Genomic DNA, 21,658 nt, shown 5'->3' with positions numbered 1-21,658 from the left:
CTGGCTGAAGTTTTAAAAATTAAAGGGGGAATGCAAATGATAAACCAAGAGAATGACCTGGATAATATTTTTTTATTGGATTTACAAAAGAGGCTTGTTAAAGGCTCGGAGAAGCCAATGCAAGGGAACAAAGAATTGAGACCAAATCCTATGACAATTTTTTTAATGAACTAAAATAAAGATTTTCAGAGGTAAAAAGAAGGAATATAAAGTCGGTTTATTTGATCAAAGTAAAATAAGACATGTTTTTATTAAATTCTGGCAACCCTTTAAGGACTTTTTGCTGACACCAGGATTGAAAAGTTGATGTCTTATGGATTTGCTTATTGATCAGACAAACTGATAAACATTTTAAAAAGACCTCAATCTTACATTTCTTCTTCAATTAGATTATAAAATCTACTGATGAAAATTGCAACAGCCCTTGCATGTTTAGAATATCCCTGTGTGCATACCTCCCTTATTCAGGTTTTCTGTAAAATCTGTTTATGTTTATAATGAATAAATCTCCTGCAAGACAGGAATTTGTTTTTTTTTTTTAATTGGCTAATACTTGTCAAGCTCCTTACCTTTTCATTACATAAAGGAGACTACTATGAAGTATAATTAATATCAAAAACAGTGAACAAGTAAAAAGAAACACACGACACGCAAGCAAGCAAGCAAGCAAATAAATGGCATTCTCAGATCTGTAGAAGTTAAATATTGTGCCAATCATCCCTAATGGTCACAATAATTCTAAAGCTAATACTAGTAATTGTTATTACATGAACCAATGGGATAAACAAAAATACTGTTAGGAACTAGAGACAGAAAGCTTAAAAGTCTGAGTTGACTTTTTGATATGAGTAAGCACAATAGAAAGAAATTAATTCTTCTGCAGTGGAATTTCAGCATTCACAAAAGAATTGTGTACATTTCTAATGAATCAGACAATTGTACTTCTGTACAACTCTGAACAAATTGTAATTGTTCAGAGTTGGATCCAGGTTTAAGTCACAGAGTAGGTATACTAAATTTAACCCCATTATTTAATTAATTAAATTAATGGCCTGAGTGTCCATGTTGTGTTGTCTTTCTACTAGATTATGACGGTTCCCCTAAAAGATGATCTACTGCAAACAGAACTGGCATTACCAAGCTAAAGCGATCAGTTTGTTGTGAAGGAATGTTACATGTTTACCCCATGAACAGCAAAATAAGTTTTGATATTGAGGTCAAACGTTCACCTAAGATGATCTGAATAACTGTAGTATCCTACAAAAGTATTTTGGGGCACTTCTAGAAACCAAAACTGTTACAAAATAATAAAAATATGCCGAGTATCTTTATTTTAAAATATTTATTCATTGCAAGTATTTTTATATCAATCAGCTCAATACTTTATTACAAAAGTTCTTCAAGAGAAACAGTTTCAAGTGGATAAGCTCTTTAACGTTTTTGTTACAATTTTTAGTCCAAGAAAATGCTAATTCAAAATAGCAGAAGTACCAAATAAGGCTTCCTGTAATATAATTTCGGTTGCATACTATTAATAAATTAGTTTCCAGTTTAAAATACAATAGTACTATCGCTTCAGAACATTTATTACATATTTTGCTTCATCCCTGCTGTTCTGAAATAGGTCACTGGCTGAGGATAAACCTCTCCTCGTAAATTCAGTGGAAGCAATTCAGAGGAGACTCAGACACCACTTGTTGCAACCAGCTGCTAAAATGTTCATGCAGCTGTATACATTCAGAACCCTCCAGCATGTTAATTCTGTAGCACTAACACAAGAAACGACCTAGTCTTTTCTTGAAAGCCATACTCAGGGTAGGCCAGATGAGTTTGCCTGAACAGCAAATGAAAGCAAAACTGAATTTGAGGTATACTGTAGTTTGGTTTGCATGGTGGCCATTTATTTTCCAGCGGCAAAACCAGAATGCTATCACCATGCTGCACTTTAAGTGTCTTTCAATACATGTCCCACTTCAAAAAAAAAAAAAAAAGATTCACAATCCCTTATTTAATGGGGCTTATTCAAAGATTCCAATGTCAATAACCGTTTTCGAACAGTATTTCTCTTTAGAAAAATCCCCTACACTAGATGAAAATGAAACAAAAACAGCAAATGAATGGCTACATATAACCTTACGAAGACCATTTGAGTAACTATCATTTGATTAATATCCTTTCATAAAAGGAACATTTTAGACTATTTGCTCGGCCTCCAGGGATGGTCTCTTCACAGTTCATGGGTACCCTTCCTCAAGCAAATACAAAATATTTTTCACTCTTTTTCTTATTTCTTTCCTGTCCAAATGAATTGGACAGTCCTACTTCTAATCTATTCACTGATATAAGGGCAAGGGCCAAGGAGTGAGGGAACACTCCCATAAATAAAATAATTGTGGGAGTAAACATACAGCAAGGTGAAAGAGCCCGATTATCAAAGCGTATATAACATATGCAGCATATTCAATCCAAATAAAACTATTTCTTGTTTGCCTTCCCTCAGTATAAGACAGTCATACCCACTGTGCATATTTGCATGGAGTAATTGAAAATGAAACTGTTCAGAGTCCAAAGCTTTTCTTAAGGCTCTCGAGATCATTCAAAGAAAAATGCTGGCTTTGCACACTGGAAAGAGAAGCCAGTAGCTGCTGAACTTGTTTTATTTCATTCTCACCAAGAAGTGTCCGCACCACCTGAAAAAGAAGTGTGTGTCCTTAATTAGTACTTAAAATGGTATTTATCTAAATGCCTTGTTATCTGAAAAATAATTCACACTGAAAACATTAATTTGCTCACCTTCAACCTTTCTGTTTTACTTAGGTAGAAAAGATGTTGATATACTAGGGTAGGGTTTTGGCTGAACACATCAGACTGCAGAGCTTGGATAAAGATGAAAAAAATATCTCCTTCTAGTTTGTTGCTCAGTAGTACTGGCAAATCTTTTGGCTCAACCATTGCTAAGAGCTCTGCACAAGCAGCAATGTCCTTATTGGCATTCACAACATTGATTATCTGCCCAAATTCATAGGCGTTTGACGGTTTAGAAATGATTAGCTTTTCTGAGCTATTCAATGGCGTGGTCATTCCAAGCTCCTCTTTAGCATTGTGATGGTTTATTGCAGCATTCTTTGAAGAACAGGTCTCTGTGTCATCTTCCTCATGTTCAGTTACCTTCACAAAGAGATAACCATGCATTTGGTCAGCCTCGATAAATATATACAACATAAACATTTCGTAATTACAGTAGATAGGAAGCAAGCAATAAGAACTTTTGCAACCACCATTGTGATATTTAAATGTGTCCGTGGAGAAAATTTCACTCCTAATGATCAGCTTTTCATTCCTCCCTGGATTACCTTCAAAGACGTTCCTGCTCACACATGTAACCTGCAGCTGATCACAGAGGAGAGGCTGATCGTGTTATTCTCTAGTTCTCAACTCTCAGTGGGATGCTAATTTCATGGGAAAGATTCATATGATTTGCCCCACTTGCTGGTTATTTATTTATAGTTCCCATTTCTCTAAAAATGTCAGTCAAGAAGGCTAACAGTAATCACAAAATACACAAATTAATTGAAAGCACAACTAAACATTACAAATAAACACAACATCCATAAAACACCACACAACTAGCTCAGAACATCCACTCAACAGTGTTGTTGCCAAAGTCCTGCTAAGGGGCAGGCGGGCCACTAGCTGACAGAGCATTAATAGAGAGGTCAAAGTCTGGGTAAAACCATCAGAGGCCATCCATTATTTTCCTCCAAATTTGCTCCTGTCAGGAATAGAACCACCACCACCACCACCAAAAACACTCTTCTAAGACTGTTTCTCAACCTTAGTCACTTTAAGATGCATGGACTTCAACTCCCAGAATTCCCCAGCTAGCGTTAAAGTTGCCAAGGTTGAGAAACACTGTTCTAAGATGTTAAAACTCAGGCAGATTGGTAAGATAGAATATGATATTTCAAAACGTCTGGTTCCCAATTCATAGAAAGCATTATCAGCTTTGAATCATGGCAGATCAGAACAAACTAGTGGCTATTTTCACCACAGAGAATATGCTGCTTATAACTAGCACTAGTTAGGAGTCTAGCCTGCATTATGTATAAACTGAAGTTTCTGAACAGTTCTCAAGGCCGGTCTCACATGCAGAATGTTGCAATTGTACAAATGGGATGTAAGCAGGGTTTGCACATTGTGACTGAATCTGATGTGCACAGAAACGAACACTCTAGTCTTAATGGAGCAAATAAACTCCTGAGCACTATAAAAAAATTGGGTGTCCAGACACAGACTCCCAAGCTATGAAAGAGGTTTCAAGAGAAGTGTAACTTCCTCCAGTATAGGCGGAATCCCATTTGACCAGCTATGAGCAAAGTCTGTCTTATCTGGATAAGGATGCAGTTTGTTTCAATTCATCTAGCCCATTATTAATCTCAGCCACTGCAGTAGAACTCAGAACAGCCTCATAGGATTTCAGTGAAAAAACATGGAATTGGTTGTTACCTCCATATGGGGAGTAGCAAATCCAAAACTTACCAGTTTCAATATACGTTAAATAATGAGGGAAGCACAGACAAGGTGCTATCCTGAGAGAAATCACAGATCAATGGCTAATGTATCTATTGAAGAGATACCTTCCAGCACCACTTTTTTGAAATCAGCCTGTAAGATGGCTGTCTCTACTTACATCTTATCAAGGTTGGTAGTCACCTATTAGTATCTTCAACCAGGAATGCCTTCCAGTTGTGTTGTCTAAATGTGTTTAAAACATTCTGTCACTGAATATTTGTTTTGGGGTTGGACTATTTCATGACAGAAAAGTTGTACACTGCTCATGTGGACTTAATTTCCCAGCAGAGAATTCTAGGAATGGAAGATTGTACATCTGGAGCATGACCAAGGTAGGGAAGGCTGAACTACAAAAGTGTAGTTCAAGCTGACTTCTATATTTCATGCTGAATTTTCTTGAAAAATGTCTCCAAACTGCCAAATGTATACATTTAGAGAATGTATAAGCCAAAAATTAGCAATTTAATCTAAAGCTTTTAAGCCTCTGTGGTTTTTCTTTTTAAATAAAATACCTCTTGAATTTCAATTTTTTTCCTTTGCTTTGGTTGACTGCTGTCTGTAAATTCATGTTTAAGTTTAAATAGTTGAGTTGTTTCATGCAGCTCCTTCTGGGCTTCACTGATACTGGAATCAATTAGAAGAACTTTATTCAAATCTTCAATACTAGCTTTATAGTTCTGAAAGTTAGAAAAATCAATTATTGGCTTAAATAGCAAACTGTCAGAAAAGTTACAATATTTACATATAGTCACAAAAATAACAATAAAAACCTGAATTCTTGCTATTATGCTTTCTAAAGTTACTACATTTATAGCTGTTTGCTGGACTAATCTTTAATCCAGCATAGACATTCTTAAATTCTTAAGGCATCCAGTAGTGTGGTAGGTGAATGATCTGCTATATAAGCTTTTGGTTGTCAGAGTTAAGGAGGAAGATGTTCTCTCTGTTCTTACCAAGACCTCACACAAATTACAAAAATATGATTTGCCAGGTCCCTGACACCTATATTTAAGAGGCTATATTTATTTAAGGTAGAGTCCCAACAATGATTCCAAAGGCAATAGAGTAACACTTAAAATTGTGAAAGTAGTAGCAGTTATTTCTGCAAATAACACCCTGACACTCTGCTCTCTATGCTTTTCCTTGGCTTTTACATCCTGAGAATTATTATCTGACATGCCTCTGATTACAATCCAGCAGTTCCCTATGGGACTCCAGCTTCTACAGTTGAAGGAATTCTTCAAAGATAGTGAGCCAACTGTATCCTCTGGTTCTTGGTTTCTACTGAACTCTAGAATATGTAATGGATGTGTCCTCTTAAGTCTTTCCTGCCAGTAAAAGGGCAGGTCTTGGTGATATTTGATATTATGATGATATTTGATATTGCCAGCTCCCCAATACTCCCTTAAAAATGTATCTTGTTGACTTAACTGGTTTATATTAAAATAGTTCCTACTCTTTGGATCACTCAAATTCAGCATTATTCATTTTGACATTCTCCTTCTTCAAGCCAAGTTTACATACTATATAATAACCTATATTCCATGCTTCATTTTTACATCCATTACACACATCTGATGGGTAATATCTACAAGTTAACAGATATGATGCTCTTTGTTCTTACCTCCAGTCCTTTGAACGCTAGAGCTCTTCTATATAAAGCTTTTATATTAGAGTCATCTATCTGAAGAGCATAATCACAATCCTTTTTGGCTTCTTCATACTTAAGCAGCTTCAAGAAACAAAGAGCCCTAATATAGCACAATCAGAAACAAGAGAACGTAAGATCATGTTACAACACTCAAAGCAGCTTGAGGCTAACGCTCCTGTTATTTTTATACATAAATATGCTACTACCCATCTGTATATTTTGCAGTACAAGAACATGTCAGATTGACTTTTCAATTAGAATGTATGCTGGGATCATTTGCCCAGCTCTGTAAAGTATTTCCTGCTGAACAAATTAGGAACTTGAATACCATATTGGTTTGGATATATTTATTTATTTACTTATATTTATTCGCCACCCATCTCGTATAACGATGACTCTGGGCAGTTTACAAATGAATAAAAAGTATAAAAGATTCAGTATAAAATATAAATATATATAAATATAAAATACAAAATCCAAGACTGCCTTAGTAAAATTTTTGGGGCCCTTTGGAATAACTTACCCCCAGAGGTGAGGCAGGCCCCCACTCTCCCAGCCTTCAGAAAGGGAGTTAAGATGTGGCTATGCCACCTTGCTTGGGGCAGAGGGGTGGTTGATACCATGATGTACCACCCCTATGCCCCAAGCAAGGTGGCATAGCCATGTCTTAACTCCCTTTCTGAAGGCTGGGAGAGTGGGGGCCTGCCTCACCTCTGGGGGTAGGTTATTCCACAAGGCGGGGGCCACAGCAGAGAAGGCCCGCTTCCTGGACCCCGCCAAATGGAGCTATCTTACAGATGGGGTATGCAGCATGCCCTCTCTGCCTGACTGGGTGGGACAGATCGATGTAATGAGGATGAGGCGGTCCCTCAGGTAACCTGAACCCATGCCATGTAGGGCTTTAAAGGTGATAACCAACACCTTGAATTGGACCCGTAAGCAGACTGGCACCCAATGCAGCTCGCGCAGCAAAGGTGTTATATGTGCCCTCTTTGGGGCTCCTAAAACTGCTCGCGTGGCCGCATTCTGAACCAGCTGTAGCTTCCGGATACACTTCAAGGGTAGCCCCATGTAGAACGCATTGCAGTAGTCTATGCAGGAGATGACTAGGGCATGAGTGACTGATCGGAAGGACTCCCGATCCAGGAAGGGGCATAACTGGCGCACAACACGAAGTTGTGCAAAGGCTCCCTGGCCATGGCTGCCACCTGTCAAGCAGGAGTCGTGAGTCCAGGAGAACCCCCAGGTTCCGCACTTCATCTGTCTGGGGCAGTGCAACCCCATCCAGAACCAAAGATGGTAAATTCATGGATGCTAAGGGGCCCCCAACCCACAGCCACTCCATCTTACTAGGGCTCAGCTGAAGCCTGTTGTTCCCCATCCAGACCCCTACAGCCTCCAGGCACAGAGAGAGGATAGACACAGCTTCACTTAAGTCACCGGGGATAAAGATGTATAATAGAGTATCATCCACATATTGATGATACCTTATTCCATGGCGACAGATGATCTCACCCAGTGGTTTCATGTAGATGTTAAAAGGGAGCGGAGAGAGTACCGAACCCTGTGGCCCCTCACGAAGGAGGGGCTGCGGGCTGGATCTCTCACTCCCTATCACTACCAACTGGGACTGGCCCTGGAGGAAGGAGGTGAACCAGCGCAAAACTGCGCTACCCACCCCCAGCTCCCTGAGCCAACCCAAAAGGATACCATGGTCGATGGTATTGAAAGCCGCTGAGTGGTCAAGAAGAGCAAGGATGGATGCACTGCCCCCATCCTGCTCCCACCAGAGATCATCCAAAAGTGCAACCAAAGCTGTTTCCGTCCCATATCCAGGCCTGAAACCTGACTGGAAAGGGTCCAGATAATCTATTTCATCCAGGATCCTCTGGAGCTGCAACACTGGTGCTACAGTGATATGGATATACAATATTGCAATAGTGCAATATAATGGTTAGTGTATTAGATCAAGATCAAGACCATGAAGTCCACTCAATGGCTTTTATCTCTTACTTCACTTACCTTACAGGGAATATTAAAGTGGTAAAGTAAACTCATGTATATTACATGGAGCTCCTGCAGGAAATATGAAATATGGTATCTACAAATGGGAATTTTAATTCACTTACAAAAGTGATGAATGCTAGAAATGGCCTTTCTCCACTAAAACCAATGATAAATGCCTAACAATCTGAATAATCTGGCTAGATTTGGATATAGTTAGAAACCTTCTTACCTGTTAGTGTAGATAGTCTTTTCCTGTGAATTTAGCTTTATACACTCATTGTATTTCATTAATGCTTCTTCATATTTATCCTTTTTCACAAATTCATTTCCTTGATTCTTAAGTATCTTGAACTTCTCTTCTGCATTATCAGCTATTTGTCAATAAAGATAAACAGATGCCCATTCATTAACAGCCACCTTGAGTAAGGAGAATATTTATACCCGTTCAGAAAGCAAGCTGAAATACGTACAGGACGTGTCCTTTTATTCCTTAAATAAAGGGGGTATCACATTCTCTTGTCACTGTGGCTAACCTTATGATCTAACCTTATGCCAGGGGACTTCTTTACCACCAAAAAGTCAAGCTAGGCACCCCATCTTCAAGCTATACAAAACAGATGCACATAGCCGTTCACCCACAAATGCTGCATGAGGAATATGAACCAAGATAGGAACTGAAAAATAGTGCATGGTCAATACTTTAGGACTGCAGTATTAATCATTTAAGTTTATCTCCAGGTATGAAGGAGATCCTGAAGAACTCTGCAGATACATTTAAATGCTTCACTCACCAGACTGTCCTAATTTCTACTTCTAACTGCAGCACTTTGGATTTTGTCAGCTCCAGAACACGTTCTGATTTTCTGAGATGCTCTTTTGTAGCATGAGAAATTGTAGGGAAAAGAAAGCTTAGGGATCCCTTAGCGTAAACAATGAAACACTACATAAAAATCTCTGTGGATATGGAACCAAAATCTCAAATATGACTTTTTTCCATAAAAAATCACTAATGATTCTACTGACATACTAAAATCATATGCACATACTAGGAATCTGTGACAGTTGATTTCTGCAAGTAATTGCAATATTCTTTTGTTTTGACGCTGAAGTAAAGCTTTCTCCATCCCACCAGTGTAACTGAGCAGAAACTGGGACAACAGGTATTGGTGGTAACTTCTCCCTCCAACTTGAGCCATCCAGATTTATTAAAGTTCTTGTTATCCTAAAGAAAAACATGTTTTATTATATATAACATTTACTATTATTTATTTTATTTAAAATGCTCACAGCATTCAATATGTTACATCAAATCTATACATGTAAGTACAAGCTTAAAGTCCTCCCATCCTGTATTTTGTTCAGATCAGTACTGGCCACTTAGATTACACTATCCTTAAGATGATTAGGCTCACTTCTCATTAGTTGGAGAAAATGTTAATAGTAATCTTTAAGAAACTCTAAGAACTCCATAGGACACAAGTTCAAAAAACCTTAAACATTATTTTTCAAATCTCAAGACGTCTAGGTCACTTCAATTTAATTTAGTACTATTTAATATACTATAGTCCAGAAACAAATACTTAGCAAGCTGAAAAAAGAATTACCAGCAGGAGGAGGAGGAAGAGAAGGAAGCAGCTGAAATAAGGAGATGGGTTGCCAGGAAGAAAAGAGTAATAAGCAGTGAAGCAAAAAGTATAAATAAGACCTAGAAAGGGGGAAAAAGTCATTGGGTTAAGCTTGACAAACAGAAACAATTTTAAAGAACAAGCCAGAAAGCAGAGGTACACTCATTCCTTGTTTAGTGACTACCTCAGTTAGTGACCATCTGCAAATACGACAGTAATAAAAAATTCATTTTCTTACTAATGGACACATTTATGACCAAATTTTGTTCACCAATACACACCAGAATGACAATAATGCTGGCATAGCTATAGGAGAACTTTATCTGAATGAGACGGCAGCAACCAATAATCTCCTCAGTGTGTCTCTTTGTCTGTCACATGCTCACTTAGCAACCATTTCGCTTAATGACGTGGTCGTTGAAACTCAGTCACTAAACAAGGAGTGGGTGTATTCTGGACAATTCCAAAAGCATGTATCTTGAAATATAAAAGTAAAATATTGGAATTCATGTCCTTCAGGTTTTTCAGTTTGCATGACAGTGCTATCAGAACTTACAGTAAATGCTAAAGAATGCATTTTATCAGTTTATTTAAAGTTCAGTCTAAAATATATTTTCAAAAAGCGATGGATAATGTTGTATCTCTCTCTAAATGATCAAGTGATTCCTGTATGTGCTCAGTCACCAATCACTTGAGCTGTCGATCGGAAGGTCGGCAGTTCGAAACCGTGCGGCGGGGTGAACTCCCGTTGCTCGTCCCAGCTCCTGCTCACCTAGCAGTTCGAAAACATGCAAATGTGAGTAGATCAATAGGTACCGCTTCGGCGGGAAGGTAACGGCGTTCCGTGTCATCATGCTGGCCACATGACCCGGAAGTGTCCTATGGACAACGCCGGCTCCAAGGCTTAGAAACGGAGATGAGCACCGCCCCCTAGAGTCGGACACGACTGGACTTTACGTCAAGGGAAACCTTTACCTTTACCTAAATATTATATATTAAATATATTATATTTAATGTATATCTAATACCTAATATTATATATTATATTATATTTAATATATTAAATATTATATTAAATATATAATATTTAAGTCAAATGGCAATTTTAGTTGTGGGACTCAAGGTAAAAGTAAAGAGCAGTCAACAGAGAAGTCATCAGCTAAAGCTGGGTTACAACACTTTTTATGTCTTAAAATTACATACAGTACATAAAGTTATTTCAATGTAAATTAGTTATGCTAAGTTTGGAATGCTGACTAGGCATATTTCTTTATCTACGTAATACCTATTTACATACCATTCAAAAGAGACCATAGAAAAGCCAAAAGACCAGTACACTCCCTTGCCAGCAATCAACACCCAGATATGCAAAAATCAACACTGGATTAACACCAGATGAACCATCAAACAGCACAATACACCCTAATCAAGGAACTATTAACTCAGGCCATCAACCAAGCAGCAAACAACAGCCCAATCAAGGAACTCCCAAGGAGAGAACAACACCCCCACCAACACAAGCAGGGCAAGCCACGGTATATAAACTGAGAGCAAGGCCCACTCCCTCTTTGCACTGAAGATGTTGCCTAGTCTGGCAATGAAACGTCTGCAAGAAAACAACAAGGCTCAGAGAGCACCAAGGACTCCATAAAATCTATTAGTAAGGGATGGATTTTTTAAGTAAATAAAGGAAAGAAAGGTATATATTAATCATGAGAATAGTAGAAGCCACATTCTCTAGTGAAGACAGTGAAATCTCAACATTCAATAGGTGGAAATAAGGAGAAAATCATGTTTTGGATTTGCTTATAACAATTTCTTTTACTTTTTTTGGATGGGGTATGATAGTAATACAACCTCACTAGCTAGTGTATGGCAGAAAAAGTAATCTAGCAGTATGGTAAATGCAGATCCTTTAAAAAGGACCACTCACATTGAAATAGTAACTACAGGTAGTCCTTAAGTTATGACTGCAATTGGGACCAGAATTGCTGTTGCTAAGCAATGCGGTCATAAAGCGCAACACCACGTGACCACATCACTTAGCGATGGCAGTCCAGGCAGTCCCAGTTGTTGTCGTAACCCCAGACATGTGGGTCATTAAGCGGGAAGCAGATGGAGTCCCAGGTAAAGAGTGTGGGGTGCCGCAGGGGCTGGGGGAGGCCCTGGGAGGCCCATCGCAGGCTGCACATGAGTTGGGGAGGGGGTGCTGCAGTGCAGCGCAAGCTCAAGAAGGCTGGGGAAAGAGGGTGCGGGGTGCATGTGAGTGCAGGGAGACCGGGGAAAGGGTGCAGGATGCATACGTTCATGTGACCATGGCGGCACTGCAAACAAGTCCCTTTGTTTGGCGCCATCATAACTTTGGTCACTGAATGAATGGTCATAATTTGAGGACTACCTGTATGCAATAGCAATGTATTAATTATTTATATTTTACATATTCTGCCAAATGACAGGAATACCAATTCAACCAATGGAAAATCAGTTAAATCCACATAATAAAAGTACTGCATAATAAATAAAACAAACAGAAATTGCTAAGCCATTCTTTTGTTTTGTTTGTCCCACCAAACATCCATGTAAATGTTGTCTGCACACATCCCTTCCTCTTGTATTTCATGTCATTTTGTATCAGTTATGTAAATGACTTATTCACTTTGGTAGGGAGTAGAGATCAGATCCCATGGGATATCAAATAGGGTACTATTTTTTTCTCAGTCTAAAAAGCAGATTGTTGTTTGTTTGTAACAACAGAAAACAAAACAAAACAAAAATCCAAGTGCCATCACCCCATTTATCATGGAGCCAGTGAGGCCTCCCAGGCTCAAAGGTTCAAAGCTGGGAAACCACTTGAGAAGTTTTCCACTCTACTCAGCAACAGCATCAGAATCATGCGAGAAAAGGAGATTTTTCAAGCATCCTATTACTAAACAGTTTCTAATTTAAAAGAATTATCACTCACAAGCCACTCACACTACCAAGACAGCAAAAATAACACAACATCTAAATCATGAATCCAGAAAAACTCAGAATTCCCACTGCTGCCCTTTTTCACCAGCTGATTTTTCAGAAGCAAATCCCTAGCAAAGCATGTTAGAATAATTCAACCTTGATGTGATTAGCATCTGTGTAACACTGGACACACCTCCAGTAAGGGTGTGGCTGGCACACCAGCCTGATTTGTCAAGATTTTTAGCTACAACTACAGTTTGCTGAGAGAAGTACCACCTCACACAAAGCAGGGTTTTCATTAGAGATTAGTTTTCCGACAACCAGTAGTATTCCTCATCTTGTCTGAATTATGAATTGCGTTGCTGCCAAATGGCATGAGTTCAGGACTTCTACTGTCTCTGCAGGTGCCTGATATTAATGTGGAACAGAACTGGGTATCACTAGGATTTTGTGACACTCACATTCAAATTATTTTATTTCATTTTATTTCTATAGCCGCTGATCTCAACAAATTGCTGCATGTTTATTCCAGGCTGTTCTATAATACTAAAATGGAGTAAAATATAAAATGAAGAACAGCTTCATTAGCCAATAAGTGTGAAGCTGAAAAGCAGACTATTAGTACTATCTTCAGAACCTGTGTTCCAAGAATTACTATAGAACTGTTTCTCCATCCTACTTCAGCTAGACAGTTTATTTTTATTTATTTTTATTTATCTAATTTGTCCCCACCCATCTCAAAAGTCACTTAGAGACTCCACAGAATCACTAGAGACATTATCCTCTCTACTTCTTGATGTAAGTCATCCACCAGGGAAAATAAGGTAGTCTCTGCCTCAAAATCAGACTGGAAGCTTAGAGACTGAGATTATTTTATTTATTAAATACTTAAGTTATCAATAATACAGATTATCTGTATCATCCAGGAATACCTGGCTACCATATTCTTATGGCAAACTTATGCCAAAAGTGGTAAACTGGACCTAAGCCAAAAATAGTCCAAACTGGTAGAATCTAAAGATGGCCTTTTAAGCAAAGTCTCACCATAGCATTATGCCTTTCTATTTACTTTCTGATCTACCCAACAAGCTTTTACACCTCTAGCCCTTTGAATTACCAAGGGTAGAAAGGACTGCCTTATGCCTCTATATACTTTCTTAAATTGACATAAACTAAAAAAAACCTCATAATATAAGCCTTAAGAGAATTATTCAGAAATTTCTGCAATTACACTGTAATCCATGAAGGGTTTTGTAAAACTACAAGGTGTTCATCTGCTTTTCCCAGAGAATCGGAGTGCCAGGATTCTCATCAGCTGTAACAGCTACATGGGTCAATACTACACTGAGTCTGTGGCAGAATATGTTGTCATCCCAATCACGGCAGACTATCACCATAAAAAATAGCTTCTACCTCATGTGATGGAATCTACTTCATGAGGTTATATTCGCTTAGAACCAAGGTTACTGGTGGGCATGGCATTCCGTAAATAACGTATCAGAGACTACTCCAACTCTGATTGTCTATTCCTGAATACTAGATTACTACTATTGCCAAAGACAATATTGTAGTACACAAAATTGGACAAGTTAAATAATGGAAGCAATGTCATCCTCCCAGGCTGGCTTGTTCATATAAGATGATAATCAAGGTTACACACATCATGATTATATAACCGCTACTGATTCAACTGGCTACAATATTTCCTTTTTTATTACCAGATGTTTAGAAATTGCAAGTAATGCTCCCAGGCTAACCTTCTGCAGATTAAGATGTACTAATATGTCATTATATAGATGGATAGGCATTCCCAGTTTTGTGTAGACCCAATTGCCAAGTATTTGAACGTAACATCTAATACTGTCATTGCCCAGAGTCACAGTATTTGAGCTGGGCAGCCTTATAAATCTCAAAAACAAACAAACAATTTTGAAAGAAAAGTATGTCAGGATAGCTACATAAAAAGAGAAATCATATCAGCATAATGAGAGTAAGTAATTACTGTGTGTGTGTGTATAACATAGTCCATCAAAGTGCTCTATATTGGTGTTTTTTTTTTAATGTTATAAATGTTTACCTGTTAACACTGTCATTTGCAGCCTGGATTCCACTATCTATTTGCAATAATGTTTTATAATCCACATATGCCTGTTGGTATCGTTCCATTGACTCATAGGCCATTGCTCGACGTAGAAGAGGTTTAAGAGAATATGGATGAAGTTCCAATGCACTAAAGAAAAATATGTCAAAATTATTACATGCAGGGTTAAAAAAGAAAAAAATATGGGAAAGATGCAGAGTTTAACCTTTTCTGAACATTAATTTGATTTTAATCACAGGACTCTTCTGAATAAATTTTAGGAGGTAAGGAGGGTAGATAAGCATGATGATTTACCAGATGGTGTTATTACCATTTCATCCCATTCATTCATTCATTCATTCATTCATTTATGCATCCATGCATGCATATTCTGGAAAGCCTATCAAATGGCCAAGGAACCAATTTCAACTGAGTGCTACTAACTGTTAATTCAGAAAGTTAATGATAATTTTGTATGTAACTTAAAATAGCTATTGTAGCTGCAAAACATTCAATACATACAGGCACATAATACAGTGAGTACATAAAAGGCTTATTATTTATTTCTGTCTCCTTATCTACTACAAATATTACTTGGACCAAAGGACTCATAAATGAAACTATTACTGAAATTTATTGAGCCCTATTCACAATATATGGCTGTTCTACACAGAATTGCCTATGCTGGTTTCATTCATAAAGTTCCACAGTAGTGATTTCTTCTTAAACTTACCAGTCAAGTCCATTAATAAAATTTGAAGAATGAGGTGTCTATACAGAATTTTAAATGAAAGAAACAGCTTCAATATTGCATAAACATTTCACATCAAGTACAAGCCATAGGAATTTCAAGCAGATGAATTAGCCTGAAACCCTTTATAGGTTAAACTTTCTTTTAAAAGCATTTTGGCAGGTCATCTATAATTTATAAAGATAAATTCTTTATATTTACCACATGCCATTAAATTTTATTAATCAAATTTCCAGACTGTGTTGGAGGGCATGTAATGAAGCTAACGCTTTTGGTGGAAACACCCATTTAGTTACTCATTCTGGCTGAAAGTTTTTCAGGAAATTGGAAAGTCTATACAATAGACTTCCAATAATTAATGCTAATCTAGCTTTATTGTTGTTATTTCCTAGGATTTATAAAACGATACAACACAGGAAATTAATTTTTTGTTGCTGGCTGCCAGAGTTTCTTATAATGATACACTGGAAAACTAAAGTAGGAAATTGCATGGCTGAAAAATTCCCATTGCAGCAAAGAGTCTTTAAGAATCTTTTAATTAAAGTTTTTGGATTCATACCTGCTCTTCGTGTTTTAGTTACATCAACATAGTAATTCTTAATAGATTACTCCACCTTTTTAGATCTAAAATACTGAACATTTAAAATTACAAATATGTTACAAATGTATGCATTCTCAAATTGTCTTTTTCTTTTGTGTACTTTCTACCTTCTATGTTTTAATTTTTTGTTTCTGTATTTTCAATGTTTTGATAATTACTGTTTGATTAAATTAAATTAAATTTCCAATTTAATTTGGATAAAGACATTTGTATAGATTATGAAATACAGCATATGAGGAGGATAGCATTTCTGTGACTGCATTTGCATAGTAGAGACAAGGATTCCCATTTCCTAGCTCTACTACATCCTCTATCCATGAAAGATACACCAAGGCACTAAAAGTTCTCATCTTAGGAGGTCTATTGATGCTTATGTAATAATACATAGCAGGCTGTATGTAAGTGCATTACTGTGTATAGAAATATCTTGGACCTAGACTCAGGTTTACTAGAGGACACCCACAGAAACCACTGGGACGTAAGTTATAGCCACTCATTTGCCCGTTTGACTGCAACTGTCTATATTGTTCCATGTAAAATTTTTGGGGCCATACTGTAGTACAGTAAACCAGCAATATTTAATCCCTAAGCAATACCCTACCTTTTTATTTTATTTTATTCTATTTTAGTTTTCTATTTGGCAGGGACAATTACAGCATCACTGATCTGTAACAATTCTAATATCTGAAAGCTTATAATAAATTTGAACTGTATTTCAGATATAGTGTTACTAAATAATAATTTAATCCCAAACACCTATTAACTAAGTAAGATTTTTTGCATAAAATATTATAATACTATACTTTAGTATTGGATTCGCTACAGAATACCGTAGTATTCTGTGTATAGTTTGTGGATTATACATCTTTTAATATAATACTATTACGCCATCTGGTATTCTTCTAGTTAATAGAAAAAGTAAACATTTTTGCCTTTTTTATGTCTGCCTCATGAGATCTGACTCACTAGACAACAATTAAGAACAGAAAAGCAGAAGGCATTTTAAAAATAGCAGGAACACTGCAGGATGTTCTAGAGTGAAGAAGATACTGATGGCATTGTCGTTCAACAACAGACTGTATGGTTGTGTTTCAGGGAAACACTGCTACACAATTTGCAACCATGTTGTAATTATGATGCAACCCTTTGTAGATGTCCTGTGGATGACTGTAGGCTTAAATAAGAAACAGGAAATTTGTGCACAAATACTCATCCAAATTCTATAATGAACTTCCTTTAACATTAAAACCCTTCAGCCACTGTGATGTAATCTGGAAGAAATATTAACTAGTTTATTCATCCCTTCCTTTGCCTTACAAAGGAAGTTAGTTGCAATATATTTCAATGGAATGTGTGCTAACATTAATAGAGGTTACACCTTCCAATTTATAGTAATTAAAAATATAGCTCAAATACTGTCAAAATCATGGGGTTATGTTAACAACTGTTATTTACCTGTTACAATCCTGAATACAGTCAGCACAATTCCCTTCTTTTAGGTAACATGCAGCTCTGTTTGAATACAAAATACTTAAATCCTCTGGAGTTTGGATTCCTAGAATTACACATAATTACAGTGGAAATAGATTACTGAAATGCAGTTGTTGTTACCATAAAAATACGCTTCATTAGGTTCCCAAGTTTCACTGCAGTAATACAGTTGTGCTGAAAATGCACAATTGCAGTAATTCAGTTGCTCCAAGGAAATGTTCTTTATTTAATGCAGTTAACTTTAAATATGTAACCCTAATTCAACTACTAAGAAATCTACATTACAAAATCTATTTCACTTAACTACTGAATTTGAATTTTGTAACTGCTTGCTACTGCAAAGGAACCTTTAATTTAATCTGCTAGTTCCTAACAAATGGGGAAAACACAGAAAAGGTTAGTGGAATTTTAAAATTACCATTAGAAAAACTTCAATCATTATAAAAAATATGTATCTCACCTGAACTGAGCACATTTTCAATTGCTCTAGAGTATTTCAGCATAGCTTCTCCAAACTGCCCATTCTTAAATAATTGATTTCCTTCAGTTTTCAGTTTTGCAGCATTAGGAGGAAGCAGAGTAGAACTGCTCATTCCAGCCGCTGATGATTCTACATCCTTCGGTTTTCCTTCCCCAATTTCATTTCCATTTTTGCAGTTGCTCAAGTAGCCATTTATCTCATTTCTTCCATCTTGTAGAGATTCACATCTCTTTTCCTCAGATGTGCCTTTTTTAACGCTATTCTCAGGAGGGTCTCTGTCCTTCTGTGCTTCTTTATGTTCTGGTTTCCAGGTGCCTCCTCTACCATGGAACTTCTTTTGAACATTGCCCATTTCAGCTTGGTTGCTTTTGCTCTCCCTTCCCACCAGCACTGCAGTTTCTACAAGGAAGTGAATCGGCTAGGTTGGAGTTTGCATCATCGGAAGGAACGATTGTCAGAACAAAGCAGGGGTGGACTGAAATGGCCATCAGGAAGCTCACAAGGCGTTTAGCTTACTGAAAAGAACTTAACCCAAGATTTTTGTGTCTTGTGGGCACACACAACAATCAAAACAATTGCTGTAATGGGAATTTAAAACTGTCAAATCTGTTGTTCTTTTAAGAACTAGTGGGACCCTGTTTTTGAATGGCACACAATTCACCTAGAATTAACCATCTAAATGCTACTTTTTCAGTGACACTGAGTAAATTATATAGAATTAGCAATCATAACTATATTAATAAGCAGACTTACTGTGTGTCATTACTGAAATAGTAAAATAGAAAAGACTATTTTAATACATGTACTATTTTGTAAAATGTACATGGTTTTATTTCTACTGAAGAAAATACCACTATGGATAAATTACTTGCATTTAAAAGCTGTATAAGGAAAAAACATTTTAAACTTCTAAAGTGTCACCTTCAGATATTATTTTGCAAAATACATTGAAGTTGAATACCTCATCTTCCTTGCTTTAAAGTAAAACTTGCATGCACTTCTGTTATTTAAATACGCCAATGTGAACAGAAATATTTTGTCTTTAGCTTTAATTTATTTCCTACTTGGAAAACGTTGCACCATAATTCCAAAAAGTTATTCAGGCTTTTAATGTGAACATTTATCAAAGGAAAACTGTTGATATTGAAAGTGTAAGGAGTTCAACAGATAACAAATAGATTATGTGATCTTTACTCAAGCTTAGGTCAGTGACAGAATACATATTTTGCACATAGAAAGGCTCAGATTCAGGACCCTGATATTACTAGGTAGGGTTCAAAGAACCATCCAGAATCTTGGAGAGTTGTTATAGTCATCGTAAAAATCCTGAGCTGGATAAACTGACAATGTTTTTAAAAAGCCTGTGCGATTTGCTGTTTCTGAAACATTAAATAAACTTACTTCTATCTCCACAGCCATTTACAAATGCTCCTTCATTTCCCTCTTGTTCTTCTGATTCTTCTATTTCTTCAATGAATATTCTTCTTCCCTTGCTTTGGGTCTGAGATACAGGTTCTGATTCTTTCAGACTCTTATCAATATCTGAGAGGCTCTTCTGTAGCATAATAGTAATATTTATTATTGTTCTTTAAAGAACAGTGCAAAGTATTAAAATTGGTACTTTCAGCTGTACAAATCATAGTAACTGACTGGATTCAAACTTAGTTATGCTTATAAGCCCATAGAAATCCAGGATTTTGTGACAGTCATTATTAATATACATTAATTTATTTTAACAGATCTTTTAAAAATAGATCCCAAACTCACAGGTGCATATTATACTGCCTGCTTAAAAAAAACAAAACACCTTAGAACTAGGGCATGGTGTAGGGAATCTAAACTAACAGGCACTTGGGGAAAAAAATTAAACAAAGCAGAAACATCCATGGAATCCTATGGTTTCACCACAAAGACAAAGAGAGTGTCACAAATCACAATGCAAGCTCCATTTCTTACATGTTGTATGTTTATTTTGTGCAACACAGAACAAGAAGAGCAGAACTAGTGTTGTGACACTTGCACCCCTTCTCCTCCCTGCAGATGGCCATAAAACAAATCGAATTACTTTAAACTGAAAATGGATCAATGTCTATTATGCCTATAAACGTTTGCACTAAGAATGGCATTAGTGCAGGACTACAAGGTAGGGTATCTCTTCAGGTGAGCGAGTTTCACATACAAAGAATTATTTCTACCCAGATAACTGTGAGGGACAAGGGTTTGTTTCTGGTTCTCCTTAGTAACCGTACCATCTTATCAGTAAAAACATCAAAAAGAAAAAAAAAGAAAAATATTCATTAAGTTGAATACTCAGTCTCCTGCAAAGTTTAGCTACATGTCCTCAGACAAATGTAAATAAGACATGATAGTTCCATTAGTTGCCAGGATTTTAGAAGAAAATACCCTGAGAATGGAGTTTCTATAAACTTTGTTATAGTATACAGCCATTTATTTCCTCCACAAATATTTTATAGCTTGGCTAAGTTTGTACTGCCTTTTTCAAAAACTTGCAGTGTTTATAATGTACCATAGTAACAAAATCCATTAATTGTACAAAGCAAGATGTGCTTTGAACTTTTTGTCTTAAACCCACCAAAATCTGTTTAGGGGAAGGAGGCTCCAAATGTTATTAAAGTACAATTCTCAAGATCCTAACATAAGTCATGTTGTCTAGCAATGCTAGTAAGTATAGTTCATCAATATCTGGAAGGCCAAAAAGTTCTCTACCACTGTTTTAATTAAATGACATGGAGAACCAAATGATAACATATGTACCTTTCTCCTAGTTTCTGTTGCAAAATCAAAGAAGTCAGAATATGGTCCCTTGTGTCAGTTTCCCCCAGGCTACCACAGTAAAAACTATCTCACTGCTTTCTTATTTCTTATATTTTTATACCACTTTCCCAAGTTAAAAACATTTTAAAGCAATGTATGTGATTAAAAGAAAAGCATTAAAATACACAAATAATTACAGTAAAAAAAAACACTGGATATAAAACTGTATAAAATGGCAGGCAGAGAGAGGATAACATTCACTCAGAGACAGCTCGAGTAAAGAAATCCTTAAAGTAGCTAGAGCTGGTTCTTATAGAGATTTTGGTTTAGCTTTGCTCTATATGATAAATACTTTTACCCCAAGGAAGGAAGATTCTATCAGCTCACTCCTCCTAGGTTCAAGATTCAGATCCAAAGAAAATGAATACAGTGTTAGGTATGTTTGCCGCCTTGAGTTATTTATAAAAACAATAAAGGTGGGATAGAAAATAAATAACTAAATAAAAATAAAAATAAAAATAAAATAAAATAGAGCTTAGATTGGGTCTGGAAAGTCCTGGGCTTCTCACCTTAATTTAAATTTAAAGCAGCTAAAGCTGGCATAAAAGCATTTATCAATTTAAAGCAGCTAAAGCTGGCATAATCGGGAGAGAATTTCAGTGCTGCATTCTC

General features: G+C 36.7%; 1 protein-coding gene across 1 annotated transcript in view; it reads right to left on the bottom strand.

Annotated features, from left to right (window-relative positions):
• Positions 1 to 1,327: 1,327 nt before the first annotated feature.
• Positions 1,328 to 21,658, bottom strand: part of SPAG1 (sperm associated antigen 1) — a 38,021-nt gene continuing 17,690 nt past the window's right edge. Inside the window, exons 9-18 of the mRNA XM_063299553.1 lie at positions 19,613 to 19,766; positions 18,191 to 18,610; positions 17,695 to 17,794; positions 14,885 to 15,037; positions 9,277 to 9,452; positions 8,460 to 8,601; positions 6,203 to 6,323; positions 5,085 to 5,255; positions 2,794 to 3,168; positions 1,328 to 2,690 (exon numbers count right to left, since the gene is read on the bottom strand). Of these exons, the coding sequence (XP_063155623.1) occupies positions 2,559 to 2,690; positions 2,794 to 3,168; positions 5,085 to 5,255; positions 6,203 to 6,323; positions 8,460 to 8,601; positions 9,277 to 9,452; positions 14,885 to 15,037; positions 17,695 to 17,794; positions 18,191 to 18,610; positions 19,613 to 19,766 (1,944 nt within the window). The 3' untranslated portion in view covers positions 1,328 to 2,558. The remainder of the gene's footprint in view (positions 2,691 to 2,793; positions 3,169 to 5,084; positions 5,256 to 6,202; positions 6,324 to 8,459; positions 8,602 to 9,276; positions 9,453 to 14,884; positions 15,038 to 17,694; positions 17,795 to 18,190; positions 18,611 to 19,612; positions 19,767 to 21,658) is intronic.

Source organism: Candoia aspera, chromosome 3, assembly GCF_035149785.1.
Source record: "Candoia aspera isolate rCanAsp1 chromosome 3, rCanAsp1.hap2, whole genome shotgun sequence".
Taxonomy (NCBI): Eukaryota; Metazoa; Chordata; class Lepidosauria; order Squamata; family Boidae; genus Candoia; species Candoia aspera.
The sequence above is the reverse complement of the archived record's forward strand: the minus strand, read 5'-3'. Positions and strand labels throughout refer to the sequence as shown.